Source organism: Malaclemys terrapin, chromosome 12, assembly GCF_027887155.1.
Source record: "Malaclemys terrapin pileata isolate rMalTer1 chromosome 12, rMalTer1.hap1, whole genome shotgun sequence".
Taxonomy (NCBI): Eukaryota; Metazoa; Chordata; order Testudines; family Emydidae; genus Malaclemys; species Malaclemys terrapin.
In genome coordinates this window covers 49,519,984-49,539,885 of record NC_071516.1, presented here as the reverse complement: position 1 = coordinate 49,539,885, position 19,902 = coordinate 49,519,984, and the positions used below count along the sequence as shown (strand labels likewise).

The 19,902-nt window shown below is 52.0% G+C and overlaps 2 gene segments (V, D, J or C); both read right to left on the bottom strand.

Moving 5' to 3' along the window:
* LOC128847055 (immunoglobulin heavy constant gamma 2-like) overlaps positions 1–19,902 on the bottom strand; it is a 212,186-nt gene that overhangs the window by 17,513 nt on the left and 174,771 nt on the right.
* LOC128847056 (Ig gamma-1 chain C region, membrane-bound form-like) lies at positions 1,715–15,541 on the bottom strand. The segment is given in 3 exon segments: positions 1,715–2,283; positions 11,013–11,146; positions 14,810–15,541. Coding segments are annotated over 3 exon segments (594 nt in total).

Below are 19,902 nucleotides of genomic sequence, written 5' to 3'. Positions count from 1 at the left end.
GTTCCCATCAGAGTTGCTGCTGCAGTGATCAATAAATGAATCAACAGTCTATTATCAATTCCAATCATTTATCACCGAGAAATCAGTAATCAGGGATTGGCTGTCTCTGGTCAGTACCTAGTGATCTGTAATTAATGCTGAATAGCCATTAATCTGCAATGAATTATCAATAATCAACACTCACAGATCAGTAATTCATGTTAAACAATCAAGGATCAAGCACCAACCATCAATAAGGTGCTAGGAATTATCAACTGATAATAATCACTTATCAATAATCAGCAATTAATGATCAATGACCAAAAATGAATGATCACTAATTCAGAAGCCAGAACAAATGTTCAGGGAGCAAGGATCAATGAGCGTCAATCACTAACCACTCCGCCATGATCATTAAGGATCAGTCGTGGGGCCCAGATGCACAAGGCCCATAGGAGCCTGTGAAGCCTGTTCTGTGGCGGGGACATGGTGCAATAGCCTGGAACCAGAAGCCGAATAGGCTTAGACAGCTGTGGCTCCAGGGAGTTGGTGTGCGGCACCCGCTGGGCGGTTGCCGTTCCCTGAGGCGGTTTGACAAGGCTGGTGTCTCTGTCTGGAAGTTGAGCTCCAGCTCAACCCAGACTCCTGGCAGGACGCAGGCGTGGCTGGGCGAGGTCCGTGGCCCGTGCTATGCAGCAGGACAGGCTGGATGGTCCCACCGGTCCCTTCTGGCCTTGCTCTCCCAGCGTAGGATGCTGGGTGTGAGCCCAACGCCGGGTCCAACGGCACCAGCAGAACCCCTCTGCTCTCTGTGTCCCACAGGTGCGGTGAGTGTCCAGCTCCAGGCTCCTAGGAGGTGGCCAGCACTGCTTCGTCCTCTTCATTCCCTCCCTCCACCTTCAGCGCTCCTGGGCTCCTGCCCTCTCTCCGGACACCTGGAGGGACCATGTTCCACGGCAGCTCAGAGGGCGCGACAACGGCCGCTGAAGGGTCTGAGCTCAGCAGAGCCCAGAGCAGGGAGGGCAGAGTCCTTCCCCAGACGTCCCTGTGGGGCAGCCCACGCTGGAGCTTGAACTCAGCCCCGTGCCCCTCAATCCTCCACCCCCATCCCATGGCAGGGACTGGATTTCCATATGTGTGTGTGTGTGTGTGTGTGCGCACATCTGTGTCCCAAGCTTTGGTCAACCTGGACTCTGGCAAAGGAGAAGAGTCTCATTGGCTCCTTTCTTTAACTTGCAACTTATACAGGAATTTTGTGTTTGATCCAAAATAAAATGAGTTTAAAATTGGTAGCTGCATTTCAGGGTGGTTTTGGGGGATTTAACCAAGGAGAACGATACCCTCTGTATGTCTCAGTGCCCCGGTATCTATCTATGCATCCGTCCATCCTCATAGATACACATCCATTTCTTTCTTTCTTTCTCACACATGCCTCCCTATCTGATCAGTGGCTTTCCCTGCCCCAGAGATCTCCCCTTCCTGCCTCTCTGTCCCAGCCTGTATAGGCTGAGGGACGAAGCCCCAGCTCTCTGGGTTTGTAGCTAGGCCCCCTATCTCCGAATGGGGCCGATTCAGTGGGCGCCCATCATTTTATTCTCCATGCCCGGAGGCTCCCCCTACAGACAGGACATGCCCCTCTGGAGGGTGTCAGGGGTCCCTGAATGTCAGGGATGGAGGTTATGAATGCGACGCAGCCTGATTTGTATATTTATTTATTTATTGTCACTCAGTGCACACAACAAAAGTCACACACACACACCACCCACAAAAATCCCAATGAAGAGCTAAATATGCAACATACAGCATGACAGACACCACTCTGGCTATGGTCCTGCCCCAGGGCAGGGGGCTGGCTGGCGCAGGGGGTGGGGAAGGAGACATGGGGCCTTTCCCCTCCAGGGCGCGCTGGCTCTGATCCAGTCCCAGAGCAGGGACTGTTGGGCTCAGGAGGGTGGGAAGTAGGAGAGGGGTTGTTTCCTCCCTAGGGGCACTATTTCCCTGCATGATATGAGTTGTCTGGTCTCAACCAAGCTCCCAGCAGGGCAGCGTCCCCAGTGGCTGAGGGCTGATGATGCCATGTGGGGTGAGGTCCTGTCTCCCCCCAGGGGGGTCTCCCAGGGGCACAGCGCTAGCAGGGGCAGCTGTGGGACTCAGGGTGGTGTCGCCAATGGAGCCGGGAGTCCTGGCCCCTTGTCTCTGGGCGGACGGGGGCAGTGGCCCCTACACCACGCCCTGGATCACGTTCTTGTACTCGGGGCCGCTCGCCTCCTTCAGCTGCACCATGGCAGAGAAAAGCCACTTCACCTGCAGGGGACAGAGAGAGCAAAGGTGAGAGGGGTCAGCGCTGGGGGAGCTGCTCTGTCTGTCTGTTATTCCTTCCTGCTTTCATGCCTATGTCTCATTCTGTAACTGTCCTCCCCTGCCATAAAGTCACATAGCCCCACACACAGAGTCCCAAAAAGGAGGGGTGGCAGGCTCCATTGAAACAACCAGTCCACCACTGCAGACCTCTCTAGAAGCAGGAGCCTGTCATTCCTTGGAGTTTAGAAGCGTTCTTTCCATCACTACGCCCGCTCCCCACCACAGTCTGCGTCCCAGTTTCAACACTTTACCGCGAAATCCGTAATAAAGAAAACGGTGTTCATTAACAAAGTTCCATTTATTTTATTTTTAAACGTGTGTTGGAGGGGGGGGACGGGGTGAACGGGGTATGTAGCTGGAGAGGATAGTCAACAGTAAGTGGGTAAAGAAACGGGGGCAGGTTCAGCTTCTCTTTAAACAAACTTAATAGTCACAGGTTACCCTGCTCACTCAGGAACTTTGCTTTCAAAGCCTCCCGGATGCACAGCGCGTCCCGCTGGGCTCTTCTAATCGCACGGCTGTCTGGCTGTGCGTAATCAGCAGCCAGGCTATTTTCCTCAACCTCCCACCCCGCCATAAAGGTCTCCCCCTTGCTCTCACAGAGATTGTGGAGCACACAGCAAGCTGCAATAACAATGGGGATATTGGTTTCGCTGAGATCACAGCGAGTCAGTAAGCTTCTCCATCTCCCCTTGAGACGTCCAAAAGCACACTCCACCACCATTCTGCACTTGCTCAGATGGTAGTTGAAGAGTTCTTTTTCACTGTCCAGGGCACCTGTATAGGGCTTCATGAGCCAGGGCATTAGCGGGTAGGCTGGGTCCCCGAGGATCACTATAGGCATCTCCACATCCCCAACAGTTATTTTCTGGTCCGGGAAGTAAATACCTTCCTACAGTCATCTAAACAGACCAGAGTTCCTGAAAACAAGAGCGTCATGAACCTTGCCCGGCCATCCGACGTTGATGTTTGTAAAACGTCCCCTATGGTCCACCAGTGCTTGCAGCACCATTGAAAAGTAGCCCTTTCGGTTAATGTACTGGCTGGCCTGGTGGTCCGGTCCCAGGATAGGAATGTGAGTTCCATCTATAGCCCCACCGCAGTTTGAGAATCCCATCACGGCGAAGTCATCTATGATGACCTGGACGTTTCCAAGGGTCACTACCTTTGACAGCAGTAGCTCAACGATTGTGTTGGCTACTTGCATCACACCAACCCCCACGGTAGATTTCCCGACGCCAAAGTGGTTTGCGACTGACCGGTAGCTGTCTGGCGTTGCAAGCTTCCAGAGGGCTATGGCCACTCGCTTTTGGACAGTCAGGGCTGCTCGCATCTGGGTGTCCTTGCGCTTCAGGGCAGGGGACAGCAACTCACAAAGTTCCAGGAAAGTTCCCTTCCGCATGCGAAAGTTTCTCAGCCACTGTGATTCATCCCAGACTTGCAGCACTATGCGGTCCCACCAGTCCGTGCTTGTTTCCTGGGCCCAGAATCGCCGTTCCACAGCATCAACATGACCCATTGCAACCATGATGTTCACGGCGTGGGGTCCTGTGCTTTGTGAGAGGTCTGTGCCACTCCCAGACTTCATGTCCTCACCACGCTGCCGTAGCCTCCTCACCCGATTTCTCAGCATCTGCCTCTGGAAAAGGTGGATGATAAGGTGCGAGGTGTTGACAACGGCCATAACTGCAGCGATGGTCGCAGCGGGCTCCATGCTCGCAGTGCTGTGGCGTCCGCGCTGTCACTCACCAGAAAAGTGCACGAACTGATTTCCCGCCGGTGCTTTCAGGGAGGGAGGGCGGGAGTGACGGTTGGATGACGACAGTTACCCAAAACCACCCTTGACACATTTTTTTCTCCAGCAGGCATTGTGGGCTTGACCCAGAATTCCAATGGGCAGCGGGGACTCCGGGAACTGTGGGATAGCTGCCCACAGTGCACCGCTTCCAGTGTCGATGCTTGCCCCGTTAGTGTGGACTCACAAAGTCGAATTACTGTCCTTAGTGTGGACACACACAAGCAGGGCTGGCCTTAGCATGAGGCGAAGTGAGGCGTCTGCCTCAGGAGCCAGACTGTGGGGGGCCACTAGGACGCAGAGTGTAGAAAATTGTGTCTGATGCGGGTGCCTATGTATTCTTTCTGCTGTAGATGCACTGAGATGGTGGAGTGCTGTGCTGGAGGGAGGGGGGCACAAGAGACATAACAGGCAGGCAGGAGAAAAGGTGAGAGGGGATAACCTCTCCAGCACCCCTAGGAGCCTGGACTGATTCACACCAGCTTCTCAGGGAGCTTCCTGTTTCCTGCTGCTTCCCTGAACCCCCTTGAGGAGAACCGGCAGTCAACTGAAATAGTAGGAGCCAGTTAGTCCCTTAAGACGCTGATATCTTCCCTCACTTGGGCCCTGCTACCAGCCTGCTTATTTGCTCCCTTCAACTGAGTGTTGAGAGCCACTCTAGCTGGCACAGAACATCAGTCATGAGTGGAAGAAGAAAACGCCCCTCTGGGGCAGCATTCAGAAAAAGAAAGCAAGCAAAGGAAGCTTTTCTATCTAAGCAGGAAGGAGCTCTCCTCAGATACATAGACACAAATGTTCACGGTGAGCCTTCCGGCCCCAGGGAGGATGTGAGTGGTGAGGAGATGCCTGATCTTCCAGTTAGTCAGAGTGCAGGTTACCTGGCAGCTACTGCAGCATCCATATCTCCATCTCAAATGGATGTAACCATGCACATTCCTGAAGAAAAGTGTAGATCAGAGAAGAGTGTGGTGGAGGCACAAGAAACAGCTGCTGCTGAGTTTAGTTCCTTAAGTCTAGATGATCCAGGACTGTGGACCCACTTGAGCAGTAGCCTGAGGGACTTCCTTGTACTGCATGGGCCACAGCAAGTGAAAAACTTCATGATCCCCAAAGACAATGAAAATAGAAGTTTCCATCCAACACATTACTGGCGTGAAATCCCCAATGGTGACAAAGTGGAGGGGCCATGGCTTATGTACTCAAAAACCCAGAATGCTGTATACTGTTTTTGTTGCAAACTTTTCCAGTCTAATGTTTCAGCTACATTGGGGTCTACAGGAACAAAGGACTGGAAAAATCTGGCTAGAAATCTGGCATGCCATGAGAAGGCAGCAAATCACCAGAGAGCATTCCATAGGTGGAAAGAGCTTGAGATGAGACTAAGGTTAAAGGCCACCAGAGATGATCAGCATCAAGAGAAGATTGCATCAGAGTCTCTTTACTGGCAAAATGTTCTGAAAAGGCTCATTGCCATTGTGAGAAGCTTGCTAGCCAAAACCTAGCACTGCCTGGCACTTCAGATCGACTTTATGTGCCAAACAATGGAAACTTCCTTAAAATTGTGGAGCTGATGGCTGAGTTTGATGCTGTTCTCCAGGAGCATCTAAGAAGAGTCACCACCTGTAGCGGGGTGGACACCCGCTCCTGCCTGGCAGGGCTGGAAAGCAGCCCTGCAGAGGGCTGCGGCTCTAAAAGCTGGGCTGATTGGGGAAGCGGCTGCAGCTGGGCCACGCCCCAGTCAGGTCACAGCTGGCCTGGGAAGAAGGCTGGGAGCCAGAGGCCAAACAGTCTCTCTCTGCCTTCAGAGGGAGAAGGGCCTGGCCTGGCCTGGCCTGGCTGCAGGGAGCTCGAGACAGAATACCTGAGTGGAGCAGGGCTGGGGAAAGGCTGAGGAGCTCCAGCCTGGAAAGCCCCAGGCTGCGGCCTAGTAGAAGGCAGCCCAGGGCTAGGCCAAGGCAGCAGGTCCAAACCCTCCTTGGCTGTGATGAGTGGCCTATACTGTAGTCCGCCACAGAGAGCGGGGGCTAGTTGGTGACTGGCAGTGGCCTTATTCTGAGGTGAGGTAGGGATAGTGGGTGGGGGGAGACCCTAGTACTGAGGGGTACTGCCAGGGGCCAACATCCCAGATACAAGGGCACGGGGGTCCGTGAGGGTTACGGGGGCCAGAGGACAGGTGGATCACTGGCCTGCAGGGGGCGCTCCAGGACGCTGGAAGAGCTAATTCCCAGAAGTCACCAGCAGGAGGCGCCGCAGGGGTGAGTCCACTCCTCTACACCACCCAAGAAATGTACACACACCACTACCTTGGAAAAGCAATTCAAAATGAGATCATACAGTTACTGGCAACAAAAGTCAAACAGAAGATATTATATTATATTATAACTCTGTTATTCTGGACTGCACACCTGACATCAGCCATATGGAACAAATTACTTTAATGGTGCGTTTGTAACAACAACAGAACCTAGTGAAAATGTCCCTGCAATGGTGACTGTCAGAGAGCATTTTCTAGAATTTATTGACATTGATGATACTACAGGAGCTGGTATGACAAATGTGCTTCTTAAAAAGCTGGAAGATACAGGAATTGCGATAGCTGACATGAGAGGTCAGGGCTACGATAATGGTGCCAACATGAGAGGAAAGAACAGAGGAGTGCAGACACGGATCCGAGAGTTAAACCCTTGAGCTTTTTTGTCCCATGAAGTTCTCATTCATTGAACTTGGTGGTCAGTGATGCAGCATCAGCTTCTAGTGAGGCTGCTGGTTTTTTTAATGTAGTTCAGAGCATCTCTGTATTTTTCTCTGCATCAACTCATCCATGGCAAATTTTGAAGAACATCTGGGAACATCCTCTCTGACACTGAAACCACTGAGTGCCACATGATGGGAAAGTCGAGTGGAGGCGATAAAGCCTATCAAACACCAAATTGGGAAGATAGATGATGCCATAGTTGCCATTATGGAGGATAATGCCATGACAGGAACTGTTCGTGGGAGAACAGTGGCAGAGGGAAATGGAATCACCAGAAACATACCTAACTTCAAATTTCTGTGTGGCTTAGTGTTGTGGCATGACATACTGTTTGAAATAAATGTTGTGAGCAAGAGACTTCAAGGTGTTGACCTTGATATATCTAGAGCCATGGAACAACTGGACAACTGGACAAAGCAAAATCATACCTAAAATTATACAGACGTCAGATGAGGGATTTCAAAACGTTCTGAAGAGTGCACCGAAGTTGGCAGAGGAACTTCACACTGCAGCTATTTTCCCACCCATTCAAGAATACAGGAGTCACCGAAGAAGAAGATTACGAGGCATGGGATAATCCCATAAGAGACACCAAACAATAATTCAAAGTTGAATTCTTTAAAAAGGTGCTAGATTGTGCAATACAGTCAGCTGAAGAACGTTTCATGCAGCTCAAGGAACACAGCAGTATATTTGGGATGTTGTATGATATTCCAAAACTCTTCACTGTACCCGAAGAAGACCTACACCAGCAATGCAGGGCACTAGAGACAGTGTTGACACATGATGACATGCACGATATTGATGCGAGTAATTTAGGCAATGAACTGAAAGCCCTTTCAAGATACATTTCAGCAGGATCAACTCCAAAGGCTGTTCTGGAATATATGTGCACAAATAAAATGACCGCCCTCTTTCCAAATGCTTTTGTCGCTCTGTGCATACTTCTAACACTTCCTGGAACAGTTGCCAGTGGAGAACGCAGCTTCTCCAAGATGAAGTTAATAAAAACACATCTATGCTCCACAATGACACAGGAGAGGCTGGTCGGCCTTGCAACCATCTCAATAGAGCATGAGCTGGCCCAGACTGTGGACCTCCAGGAAGCAGTTCAGATCTTTGCAACCAAGAAGGCACAGAAAGCACCAAGTTGATTATTCAGACAGATAAAAATGCCTGTGTTTACTATGGAGACAAGAAAAGTTACATTCGCTGTTCGGGCGTTTGAAAGTTAAGTGTTACTTAAAATTTTGACAGGTTTCAGAGTAGCAGCCGTGTTAGTCTGTATCTGCAAAAAGAACAGGAGTACTTGTGGCACCTTAGAGACTAACAAATTTATTAGAGCATAAGCTTTCGTGGACTACAGCCCACTTCTTCGGATGCATACAGAGTGGAATAAATATTGAGGAGATATATATACACACATACCGAGAGCATAAACAGGTGGGAGTTGTCTTACCAACTCTGAGAGGCCAATTAAGTAAGAGAAAAAAAACTTTTGAAGTGATAATCAAGCTAGCCCAGTACAGACAGTTTGATAAGAAGTGTGAGAATACTTACAAGGGGAGATAGATTCAATGTTTGTAATGGCTCAGCCATTCCCAGTCCTTATTCAATCCTGAGTTGATTGTGTCTAGTTTGCATATCAATTCCAGCTCATCAGTCTCTCGTTGGAGTCTGTTCTTGAAGTTTTTCTGTTGTAATATAGCCACCCGCAGGTCTGTCACTGAATGACCAGACAGGTTAAAGTGTTCTCCCACTGGTTTTTGAGTATTATGATTCCTGATGTCAAATTTGTGTCCATTAATTCTTTTGCGTAGAGACTGTCCGGTTTGGCCAATGTACATGGCAGAGGGGCATTGCTGGCACATGATGGCATATATCACATTGGTAGATGTGCAGGTGAACGAGTCCCTGATGGTATGGCTGATGTGATTAGGCCCTCTGATGATGTCACTTGAATAGATATGTGGACAGAGTTGGCATCAGGCTTTGTTACAAGGATAGGTTCCTGGGTCACTGTTTTTGTTCAGTGATGTGTGGTTGCTGGTGAGTATTTGCTTTAGGTTGGGGGGTTGTCTGTAAGCGAGGACAGGTCTGTCTCCCAAGATCTGTGAGAGTAAAGGATCATCTTTCAGGATAGGTTGTAGAGCTCTGATGATGCGCTGGAGAGGTTTTAGTTGGGGGCTGAAGGTGACAGCTAGTGGTGTCCTGTTATTTTCTTTGTTGGGCCTGTCTTGTAGGAGGTGACTTCTGGGTACTCGTTCACCAGCAACCACACATCACTGAACAAAACCACTGACTCAGGAACCTATCCTTGTAACAAAGCCCGATGCCAACTCTGTCCACATATCTATTCAAGTGACATCATCATAGGACCTAATCACATCAGCCATACCATCAGGGGCTTGTTCACTTGCACATTTACCAATGTGATATATGCCATCATGTGCCAGCAATGCCCCTCTGCCATGTACATTGGCCAAACCGGACAGTCTCTACGCAAAAGAATTAATGGACACAAATTTGACATCAGGAATCATAATACTCAAAAACCAGTGGGAGAACACTTTAACCTGTCTGGTCATTCAATGACAGACCTGCGGGTGGCTATATTACAACAGAAAAACTTCAAGAACAAACTCCAACGAGAGACTGCTGAGCTGGAATTGATATGCAAACTAGACACAATCAACAAAGGACTGAATAAGGACTGGGAATGGCTGAGCCATTACAAACATTGAATCTATCTCCCCTTGTAAGCACTCTCACACTTCTTATCAAACTGTCTGTACTGGGCTAGCTTGATTATCACTTCAAAAGTTTTTTTTCTCTTACTTAATTGGCCTCTCAGAGTTGGTAAGACAACTCCCACCTGTTCATGCTCTCTGTATGTGTGTATATATATCTCCTCAATATTTATTCCACTCTGTATGCATCCGATGAAGTGGGCTATAGTCCACGAAAGCTTATGCTCTAATAAATTTGTTAGTCTCTAAGGTGCCACAAGTACTCCTGTTCTTTTTAAAATTTTTGAACAAGGCATTTTAAGTTGTTAGTTTTCCTTTATTGGGGTAGTAGCAGAGCAGTACCATGAGAGGAGTAGAACAGGAAGAAGGCAGAATTGAGACCTTTCAAAGTCTTGGCCCAAGCGAGGATGCATGGGGGCATCATTTGAGCTCCCCGCCTCAGGTGCCAAAATGTTGTGGGCTGGCCCTGCTGACAATGAACTTTGGGAGATGCCATTCCACAGCTGAGCTTTCCTGGGACCGTTCAAACTAACATGTAAACAATGGTGTTGGTCTGCAAACTGAGTCATGCATGGACAGGTGACTTGCCCATGTGAATCCAGACTCCATCTTGCTGCTGTGATTTTCCATAATAAGAACAAAGGGGTGTCCTTCCACAGGGAGAGAATACAAAAGGGCCTGAAAACCTCTCCATTTTTCTTCAATCCTGCTTCATTTCTCTGGAGGAACCTTGCTACAAACTGAAGCTCTGAACAAAGGACTGAATGACCCATCCCAGCTGGGGATGTACTCCAGAGACTTGATTTGAACCTGCAGTTTATTCCATCACTGCTACAAGCCTGAACCAAGAACTTTGCCATTACTGTATGTAATTGATTCCATTTAACCAGTTCTAGCTCTCAACTATATTTCTTTCCTTTTATGAATAAACCTTTAGATTTTAGATTCTAAAGGATTGGCAACAGCGTGATTTGTGGGTAAGATCTGACTTGTGTATTGACCTGGGTCTGGGGCTTGGCCCTTTGGGATCAGGAGAACTTTTTTTCTTTTACTGGGGTTTTGGTTTTCATAACCATTCGTCCCCATAACGAGTGGCACTGGTGGTGATTCTGGGAAACTGGAGTGTCTAAGGGAATTGCTTGTATGACTTATGGTTAACCAATGAGGTTAAACCAAAGTCCTCTCTGTTTCGCTGGTTTGGTTTGCCTTAGAAGTGTAGAAATCCCAGCCTTGGGCTGTAACTGCCTTTCTCTAAGACATTTGTCCGGAATTGATACTCTCAGAAGTGTCCCACCAAAGGCAGCATGGTTACACTATCTACTGTCTAAACTCATTCATTCTTTGGTTCTTACGTTCATTCTCTCTCTCTCACCTTGAACAGGGTCATGGTGGCGCTGTAGCAGACGCTTAAGAGGAAGAGGGTGATGAAGACCGAGATGGTGGACCAGAGGCCGTCCAGCTCCTCGTCTCCGTCCTCGCTGCAAAACTCACCTGACACGATCACCTCTGTTGGGGGGAGAGAAAGAGACATCAACTCTGAGTCAGACACTGTGACAGAGAGAGCTCGGACTGTGCGTCCAACACCAACCCGCCTATCCCCTTCTCTACCCATCCTTCTGTCCCTCCAGTCATCTATCTCCGGATACATCCATCCATCCCTGACCCCAAACCATCCATCATTCCATCCCTAGACACCCCCCTTCCATTCATCCATCTCTAGATGCATGCATCTATCTGCCCATCCCCATTCACCACTCTATTAATTGAAGACCACAAACCATCCATCCATCCACCCCTAGACACCTCTATCCATATATCTATGCCTGCACCCATCCATCTCTAGATACCTCCGTCAATCCATGACCACAAACCACCCATCGATCCATCCATCCATCAGTCCATCCCTAAACACACCCCTCAATCCATCCATTCATCTACGACCGAAAACCACCCATCAATCCATCCGTCCATCTCTAGATACCTCCATCCATCCCTAGTTGCACCCCTCCATCCATCCACCCACCGCTGCCCGCTGTGATGAAATGAAGGATGCAGAGTCTCCCAGCTCTCATCTCACTTGTCCCATGTGGCCATGGACCTATACCCTGGCACTGAAGCTTGGCCGCCTGTTGAATTTCTCTGTGCCTTAGTTTCTCTGCCTGTGAAAGGTGGTTCAGGATCGCTCTGAGGTGTGCGAGGTGCCGGGATGCTGCCATGGTGGGGGAGGTCCCTAAAGACCAGGATGGATTGATTTCACACGTGTGCCTCTATGACCCTGCTCCCAATGTAACGAAACACCCAGGAGTCACTTCAGATGGAATGCAGCCACCTCTGGGCTGTTTATACCGGACTCTCTTGCCCAGGTGCAGCCGGTAGTTGTCTTGGCTGAGGGATGTGGGGATTTTGAACACTGTCACTTTTATGAACAGAGCAACAAGTATTTTAAGGATGGGATCTAAGATTTCTCTCTGACATGAAAGATGATGCTCCCTGAGCATGGTGTCCCCTACTGAGCCCCCTGCCCTAGCGATGTCTGGAGAACAGGTGCGTGGATCTGTGTGGGTGCATGTTTGTCTCTCTGTGTTGTGTGTCTCTCTGTGTGTACAAACACAACAGCCCAGGTGGGAGGATCCCTGGGTCATGCCATGTTACAGGTGTGTCCATCTGCACGGGACTGAGCTCTCTCTCAGCCACCCCCCCCCCACTCTCTTACTCTGTGTGCCCCTGCGCTGCCCCAGGATAACAGCCCTAACACTGCCGCTGCAGGCTACCCACCCTCTAATGCCAGGTGTGAGCTCTGTGCTTGGCACTGGTGGGTTTGAGCTCTGCACTCACCCATCCAGCTTTGGGGCTGATATACACATGGGGGTGGGGAAGGTGTGTGAGTGAGGGACTGGGAGGAGATGGGGCATCTGCATCATCTGTCCCACCCCACTGCCTGGACCCCCTATGTCACCAGAGCTAGTGAGACTTTAGGTGAGTCCCTGATTAGTGTCTGCTCCAGATAACAGCTCTACTACTGCTGCTACTTTGTGGGGACTGAGTCCCAAGAGCTGATCCCTGCTGTGGGGTGTTTGCTGTTTCTTGTCCTATCTCCCCGTCCACAGCTGCCACTGAGGGTAAGGGGTGGAGGGAGACTCCTTAGCTTCCTAGCCAGAAGAGGAGTGTGTGTGGGGGTCAGGGTATTTTAATTACCTTCCCCCCACTGACTGTGGCTGGAAAATCCCCATGGGGCATCTGCTCCTCTCTGGGGTGGAAGGGGATGTAGGGTAAATGCTGATCCTGATATGGTGCCCCCCGGGTATGCATGGGTTATATCCTAGAGAGGATCTCGCCTCAGTAAGATGCCAGGGATGGCTTGACCATCCACCGATCCACCTACCCACCCAGCCATCCCACGCTCCATCCATCCTTATCTCTAACCGTCTTCCATATCTTCCATCTATCCATATAGATCTATACCCATCTATTCTCCTACCCATTCATCCATTCCTAACCACCCATCCATTCATCCTCATCTATCTATCACTCACCATCTGTACCAGCCCATCCGTCCATCCCCATCCATTCTCATCTTCCTATCACCATCCATCCATTCATTCTCACCCATATCTTCCATACATACATGCAACCCCATCCACTTATCTATCATGCCTTTATATATTATCCATCCCCAGCCATCCATCACCATATGTCTCCATTAACACACAGTTGTCCATCCATCAATTGCCATATTCACCCATCTATTCATCCTCATCTATCTATCACTCACCATCTGTACTAGCCCATCCATCCGTCCGTCCATCACCATCCATCCCCATCGGTACTGATCCACTACGATATGCACACACCCACCCATTCATTTATACATCCATCCATCCCCATCTCTAGCCATCCATCTATCACATTCCATCTATGGCCATTCATTTATCCAACCCTTCATCCTTCAGAATGGGTACCCCTCCAACCTTCACCATAGATTTATCCATCCATCCCCATCCACTTATCCATTGGCACCGCACCTGCGAACCATCCAGCCATCCTTCCCTCAGTGCAGCACAGTCTAGTGGGACTGGATGGGACTCTCAGAACACCTGGGTTCTGTTTCTGGCTCGGTAACGGATGTGACCTTGGGCAGGCTCCTTCCCCTCTTGCTGTCTGTTTCTTCTCCCTCTTTCTCTATTTAGGTGTGAGCCCTTTGACACAGGGACTGTCTCCCACGGTGTCTGTGCCATACCCAGCCCAACAGGGCCCTATCTGAGTTGGGGGTGGAGGTGCTACTTTAATCCAAATAATAATCTCTCTCTCTCTCTGTCCTTCTGTCTGTGATATCTGTTGGTCTATGAGTCTTTCCCTCTGAAGTATGTATGTATCCATCTAACCATCTCTCTGAACACCTGGCCTTCCAACTGAGCTGGGCTTGGATATGGGCTCTGCAGTATGTATGTGTGTAACTGTCCATCTACCCCCCCTCTCCATCACTGCTTCCGTGGAGTAATGTGTCCATGTATCTTCCCATCCTTCCTTCCATGCCATCTACCCATGTATCTCCCATCCTTCCTTCCATGCCATCTACCCATGTATCTCCCATCCTTCCTTCCATGGCATCAACCGGCGGCAGCTCCAGGCACCAGCGCTCCAAGCGCGTGACTGGGGCGGCAAGCCATGGGAGGTGCCCTGCCGGTCCCTGCAAGGGCGGCAGGCAGGCTGCATTCAGTGGCTTGCGTGTGGGAGGTCCACCGGTCCCGTGGCTTTGGCAGTGATTCGGCGGCGGGTACGTTGAAGCCGATGGACTGGGACCTCCTGCAGGTGCGCCGCCGAAGGCAGCCTGCCGTGCTTGGGGAGTCAAAAAAGCTAGAGCTGCCCTGGCATCAACCCATGTATCTCCCCATCCATCCATGGTATATATGTATCCACCCATACAGGATCTGGGAATTTGGCATCCCCAGCCTTATAGCATCTCGGTTTCTCCCAGCCTGCAACCTGGGACCTCGTCCACCTTGGGCGACCCGCAGATTTCACCCAGTCACACCACAACAAGGAGACCGGGGGTGAGCTCAGACTAGTTCCATTTATTCACTTGTTGTCATTGGGGGCACAGAGATTATTTACAGGAAGCTGTACTGGACAATGCTAGCAGCGGGGCTGGGAGGAGCCGTCTTCATTTACCAGAGACTTTGCTGACACTGCGTTGGGTGAACTTCATCGAGAGGGCTTCGTGGATGACGATGCAGGTGTAGATGTCCCCGCTGTTCCAGCTGGCCTTGCTGACTTTCAGCTTGCTGTAGAGGAAGAAGTTCGGGTCGCTGGCTTCGTCCTTCATGGGCGGGGTGCTGATGTATTCCAAGCTCTCACTGGGTTTGTGGTTCTTCATCCACTGCACCGAGATGTCCTCGGGGAAGAAGCCCCGCACCAGGCAGGTGAGGCTGATGGAGTCTTCGGAGCTGCTCAGCTCCTCATTGTGGGGGTGCAGGAGGTAGATGCCTGGGCCAGAGCACCTGCCTTGGGTGGGTGGGGATGGAGGACACAGGGGAGCCATGCACATCACTCAGCAGGGGCCACGCGGGGAGAAGGATGGTGTGGTGTGCGGGGGTAGGAACATCCCCTCTCTCCTCCAGGATGGAGGGGCTGGGACTGGGAGCTGGTAGTCCTGGAGTGCAGGATGGGGGATAGGATGGTCTCCATCTCACGTGGGGACGCAAAGGGACCCAGGGTTGGGATCCAGGTTGTTGGGGGTTGGGGCTTCCCCTTAAGGAGCATCCCTCCCTGCTGGGAGCTGGGATAGGGGAGTCTCTCCCCTTAGGGACCCTGCTCTCCTCCTACCTGGCTTCTTGGAGATCGATTTGATGAGGGGCGAGGGCAGGGCTGAGTGCTCCACTTTGCAGGTGAAGGTCTCTCCGATTTCCCAGTCGTGGGTGAGGATAGGCATGGAGCTGGAGGCGGTGCCCGTGCCAGTGCCGTTGAACTGCTTAGTGAGGGTCTGGGGATCAGGGACAGTGGACCCTGGCTTCTCCCGGGACCAGACCACCTGGAGGCCGGAGTCGTTAGGCAGGTTGACCACCAGGCAGGTGAGCATGGGGCTCTGGGCCACGTACAGGGCGGCGGGAGACGGGGGCACAAGGAAGACCTGGATGTTGCTGGGAGACGTTATTTCTTCTGGGGACAGGAGAGCGCAGGTCAGCCGCTTGGCCTGGTCTCCCCTGGCAAGCCCATCCCAGTCTCCCTCCCTGCCCCTCGAGCCCAGCCACTTCCCAGAGGCGGATTTACAGTAAATCACAGGGTGCCCTGGCGAGGGCTCCCCCAACGACAGGGGGCCCCAGGGCCGGGCAGCTGCGGGGGCAGAAGCTTGGTCCTGCCCAGTGGCAGATTTAGAGTTAGTGGGGCCCTGTGATCAGCTTCATTTTTGGGGCCCCCCCTTGGGACCCTGCCAAGAAAAAGAACATTCTCTCTTATCTGCCCCCCCCCCCATTTTCATTCTTGTTTTCTTCATCCTCCTCCTGTAAGTAATAGCAAGTAAATGGAAATAAAGTGAGGAACCAGGATTGTTCTTGTAGTCGAACTCATTTTTCCACTGACCACTTGAAAATCGCTGGGAGTGAGTGTGTGTGTGTGTGTGTGTGTGTGTGTGTGTGGGTGTGTGTGTGTGGAGGGGGCATTGCAGGAGCTCCTGTTTGGTGCTCAGGTCAGGGATGGGGCTATGGGAGGGTGCTGCAGTGAGGGCAGGGAGTGTGGGGGGGCTGGGTGTGTGTGAGGGGGGTGCAGGAGTGGGCTGGGGGTTGGGCTGCAGGGCCTGGCCAGGAGTTAGGGTGCAGGAGGGGGCTCAGGGTTGGGGCAGGAGGTTGGGGTGTGGAGTGCTTAGCTGGGGCAGCTCCATTTGCTGTGATGGGTGGAGGTGGGAATGTGGAGGGCTTGTCTGGTGATACTGGGAATCTGGGGGGGTGTAGGAGTCAGGGTAGGGGGCTAGGGGTGTGTGGGGGTGCAGGAGTCAGGGCAGGGGGCTGGGGGGGTGCAGGAGTCAGGGCAGGGGGCTGGGGGTGTGTGGGGGGGTGCAGGAGTCAGGGCAGGGGGATGGGGGTGTGTGGGGGGGTGCAGGAGTCAGGGCAGGGGGATGGGGGTGTGTGGGGGGGTGCAGGAGTCAGGGCAGGGGGCTGGGGGGGCGTGGGGGGGTGCAGGAGTCAGGGCAGGGGGATGGGGTGTGTGGAAGGGGTAGTTTGGCTGCTGGTGGGGGCAGAGCCTGCATCAGGAGCCCCTGGAGCCAGCAGGACCAGATGTGGATTTATAGTAAAGCACAGGGGGCCCCAGGGCTGGGGAGCTGCGGGGGCAGCAACCTGGTCCCCGCACTCCCACTACACATAACCCCCCAACCCTCTGCCGTGAGCCGCTCAGGGTAGGGGGCTGGGGTAAGGCAGGGGCTGGGAGCCCCTCCACGACCCCAGCTCCCTGCCCTGACTCCTGCACCCCCCACAGATCCTCCCACCCTGAGCACCAAATGGAGGTGCTCCAGGTAAATGTTCCACACCCCAACCCCGTGCCCCAGGCCTGAGACCCCTCTCGCACCCTAACTCCTGGCCAGATCCCACACCCCAATCACCCCAACTTTTTTTTACATTATTTTTATAAAGTGCTCTTATCCAAAGTGCTTTACAATAGTTAGCTAACAGTACAGACAATATTTGGAAAGATCATTAAGTGTCCGCCGAGATCCCCAGTGATTTTCAAGCGGTCTGTGTGTGGAAAAATGAATTTGACTACAAAAACAATCAAGATATCTCACTTTATTTCCATTTACTTGCTATTACTTACAGGAGGAGGATGAAGAAAACAAGAATGAGAAACGGGGGTGGGGGCAGATAACAGAGAATGTTCTTTCTCTTGGCTGGGCCCCAAGGGGGGCCCCAAAAATGAAGCTGATCACAAGGCCCCACTAACTCTGAATCCGCCACTGCCCCTCCTCTTCGTAGGCAGCCTAGAGCTGGCGAGCTTAACCTTCGCACTTGCTGGGGCGGGCCTGCTTTAGGGCGGTGCCCGGCTGGGACACCAAGCAGGTGTAGACAGTGCCAGCTTTCCACTCGCTCCGGGGGACAGTGAGATTGTTCCGGGTGCTGAAGGTGCGGCCGTCAGCGTCCTTCGTGGGCTGCTCAGTGTTTCCATCTCGTTTCTCTTCATTCACCAGCCAGTGCACTGTCAAAGTCTTGGGGTAGAAGCCGGAGATGAAACACACCAGCTCAACGGTGCCTGACTCGGTGTTGCAGTTGTAGAAGACCTTGACCTTGGGCTCAATGGGGATGGGCTCTGGGAGAAGGGTGATGGGTTAGTTTTTGTACAGACCCCTGCTGAGCCCCCCGCTCCCTGCCGCACGGCGCCCCCTGCTGAGCCCCCCGCTCCATGCAGCACGGAGCCCAGTTTGGAGCCCTCTGCCCCTTTTCCTGCATTGCAGCACCCATCGCTTCTCTTGGCGTGGTGTCTCTTTTCATCCCTCCACCCTTCGGCGCATGGTCTCTCTCTCTCCACACCCAACACTGTCTACCTGTCCCCATTCACTCCCATCTCTCTGTGGTGTCTCTCTCTCCATCCACCCACCACAGCGACTCCATCAGCTCACAGCACTAGCAGGCTCCCATCCTCTCTCCCTGCAGCAGTCACCAGAGCAGGGCCCTGAGAGACCCCCAACCCCTCCCTTCCCCCCCCGGGCTGCGCCGTCCCTACTTGGGATTTTCGTGGAGATGCCAGAGCTGGTGGGCTGGTGCTGTACGGTGCATGTATAGGTGTCAGACTCCCAGCTGCTGGCCGGGACGGTGACCTGGCTGCTGAGTGAGTAGAGGTTGCTGGAAGGTTGCAGCACGGAGGGATAGGTCTTCACGCCTGAGGAGCCGACGTTTGGGCTCCACGTCATGGTGACTGGCTCAGGGAAGTATCCTTTGGCCAGGCAGCCGAAGGTGACCTGGGACGTGGTGCCTTCGCCGGTGCAGGAGGTCAGGGGGAAGACAGACGGGGCCGTGGCGCTAACTGCAAAGGGAGAGAGAGCGAGGCCATGAGACACAGCCCCTACCGAGCCCCTGCCCCACTCCATGCAGCACAGGCCCTAGCGTGGCACTGGGGCCAGCACTCAATGCCGGGGGAGAGCGTCCCCTAGCGGAGCCCCACTCTGCTCCATTCAGCACAGCACAGTTTGTGCTGAGACTAGTGACAGTTGCAAGGTCTTATTAATGTCTGTGTGTAAGTGGGTGCCTGAGATAGGCTGCCCCCCGTCTTCCAGGTTGTGTCAGACTGACCAGGACCAGGGCCCCCAATTCACTTGGTGCTAAACAGACCCAGTCTGTGATCGGGGGCCTCATTACACCAGGTGCTGCAGAGAGACACAATGACAGACAGTCCCTACCCCACAGAACTTACAGGCCAAATAGGCAAGATAAAGGAAGGGTCGGGGGGGAAACTGAGGCAGAGAGTGAGGAAGGGACCTGCTCACAGCAGGTCAGTGGCACAGCCAGGTAGAGAAACCAGGACTCCTGTGTCCCAACCTCTGCTCTGTGGACTGGATGATGCATTGTGCTGGTGCCACTGGTCAGCAGTAACACGGGTTGATTTTACAGAGTGGAGGGTTGTTCCCAGTAATTTGCACTGGGTTTTTCCTGAGGAACCAAAGGGAATTAGGTGCTGAAGTGGCAGAGAAATTCCCCTTGGAGAAATCACAGCGTCTGCAGCTAGAAAACAACTCAAGCTTTTGACCAAGGAACTGAAATTGGGGGACACTTGTGGGCTCTCCGAAGAAGTGTCGTATCACTAATGTTTGGGTCTTCAGGTCTCCAGCTGAAGACGTTCAGATGTTATACTAGCAATTTTAGCTTGGGTACGAATATTAAATGTTATATTCTCATTAGGCTCCTAGGTTCATTGCTAACATCAACAGCCCCTAGTGGCCAATTAGCAATTCTGTATCTCAAACACACGGGGTTAGATGTCCTGGGAATTCACTTGAGAAACCGGTGGGAAAGACTGGGACTGTCCAATTCTACCCAGGACATATGGACCTTTTGGGTTAGAGTTTGGGTTATAATTATACATAGGGGAGGAGGATTAAGGGTTAGCAGTTAGGTTTAGGTGCTGGGGTTAAGGGCTATAGGTTGCAGGGATAGAATTAAGGGTGATGGTTTAATGGTTTGGGTCAAATACCTTTCCACTCTCAAGTTCAATATTTGACATGTTGTGATTGAATTTCTAGCCAATTTTGGAGCCATTCAACCAACAGATACCAACCGGTTCTG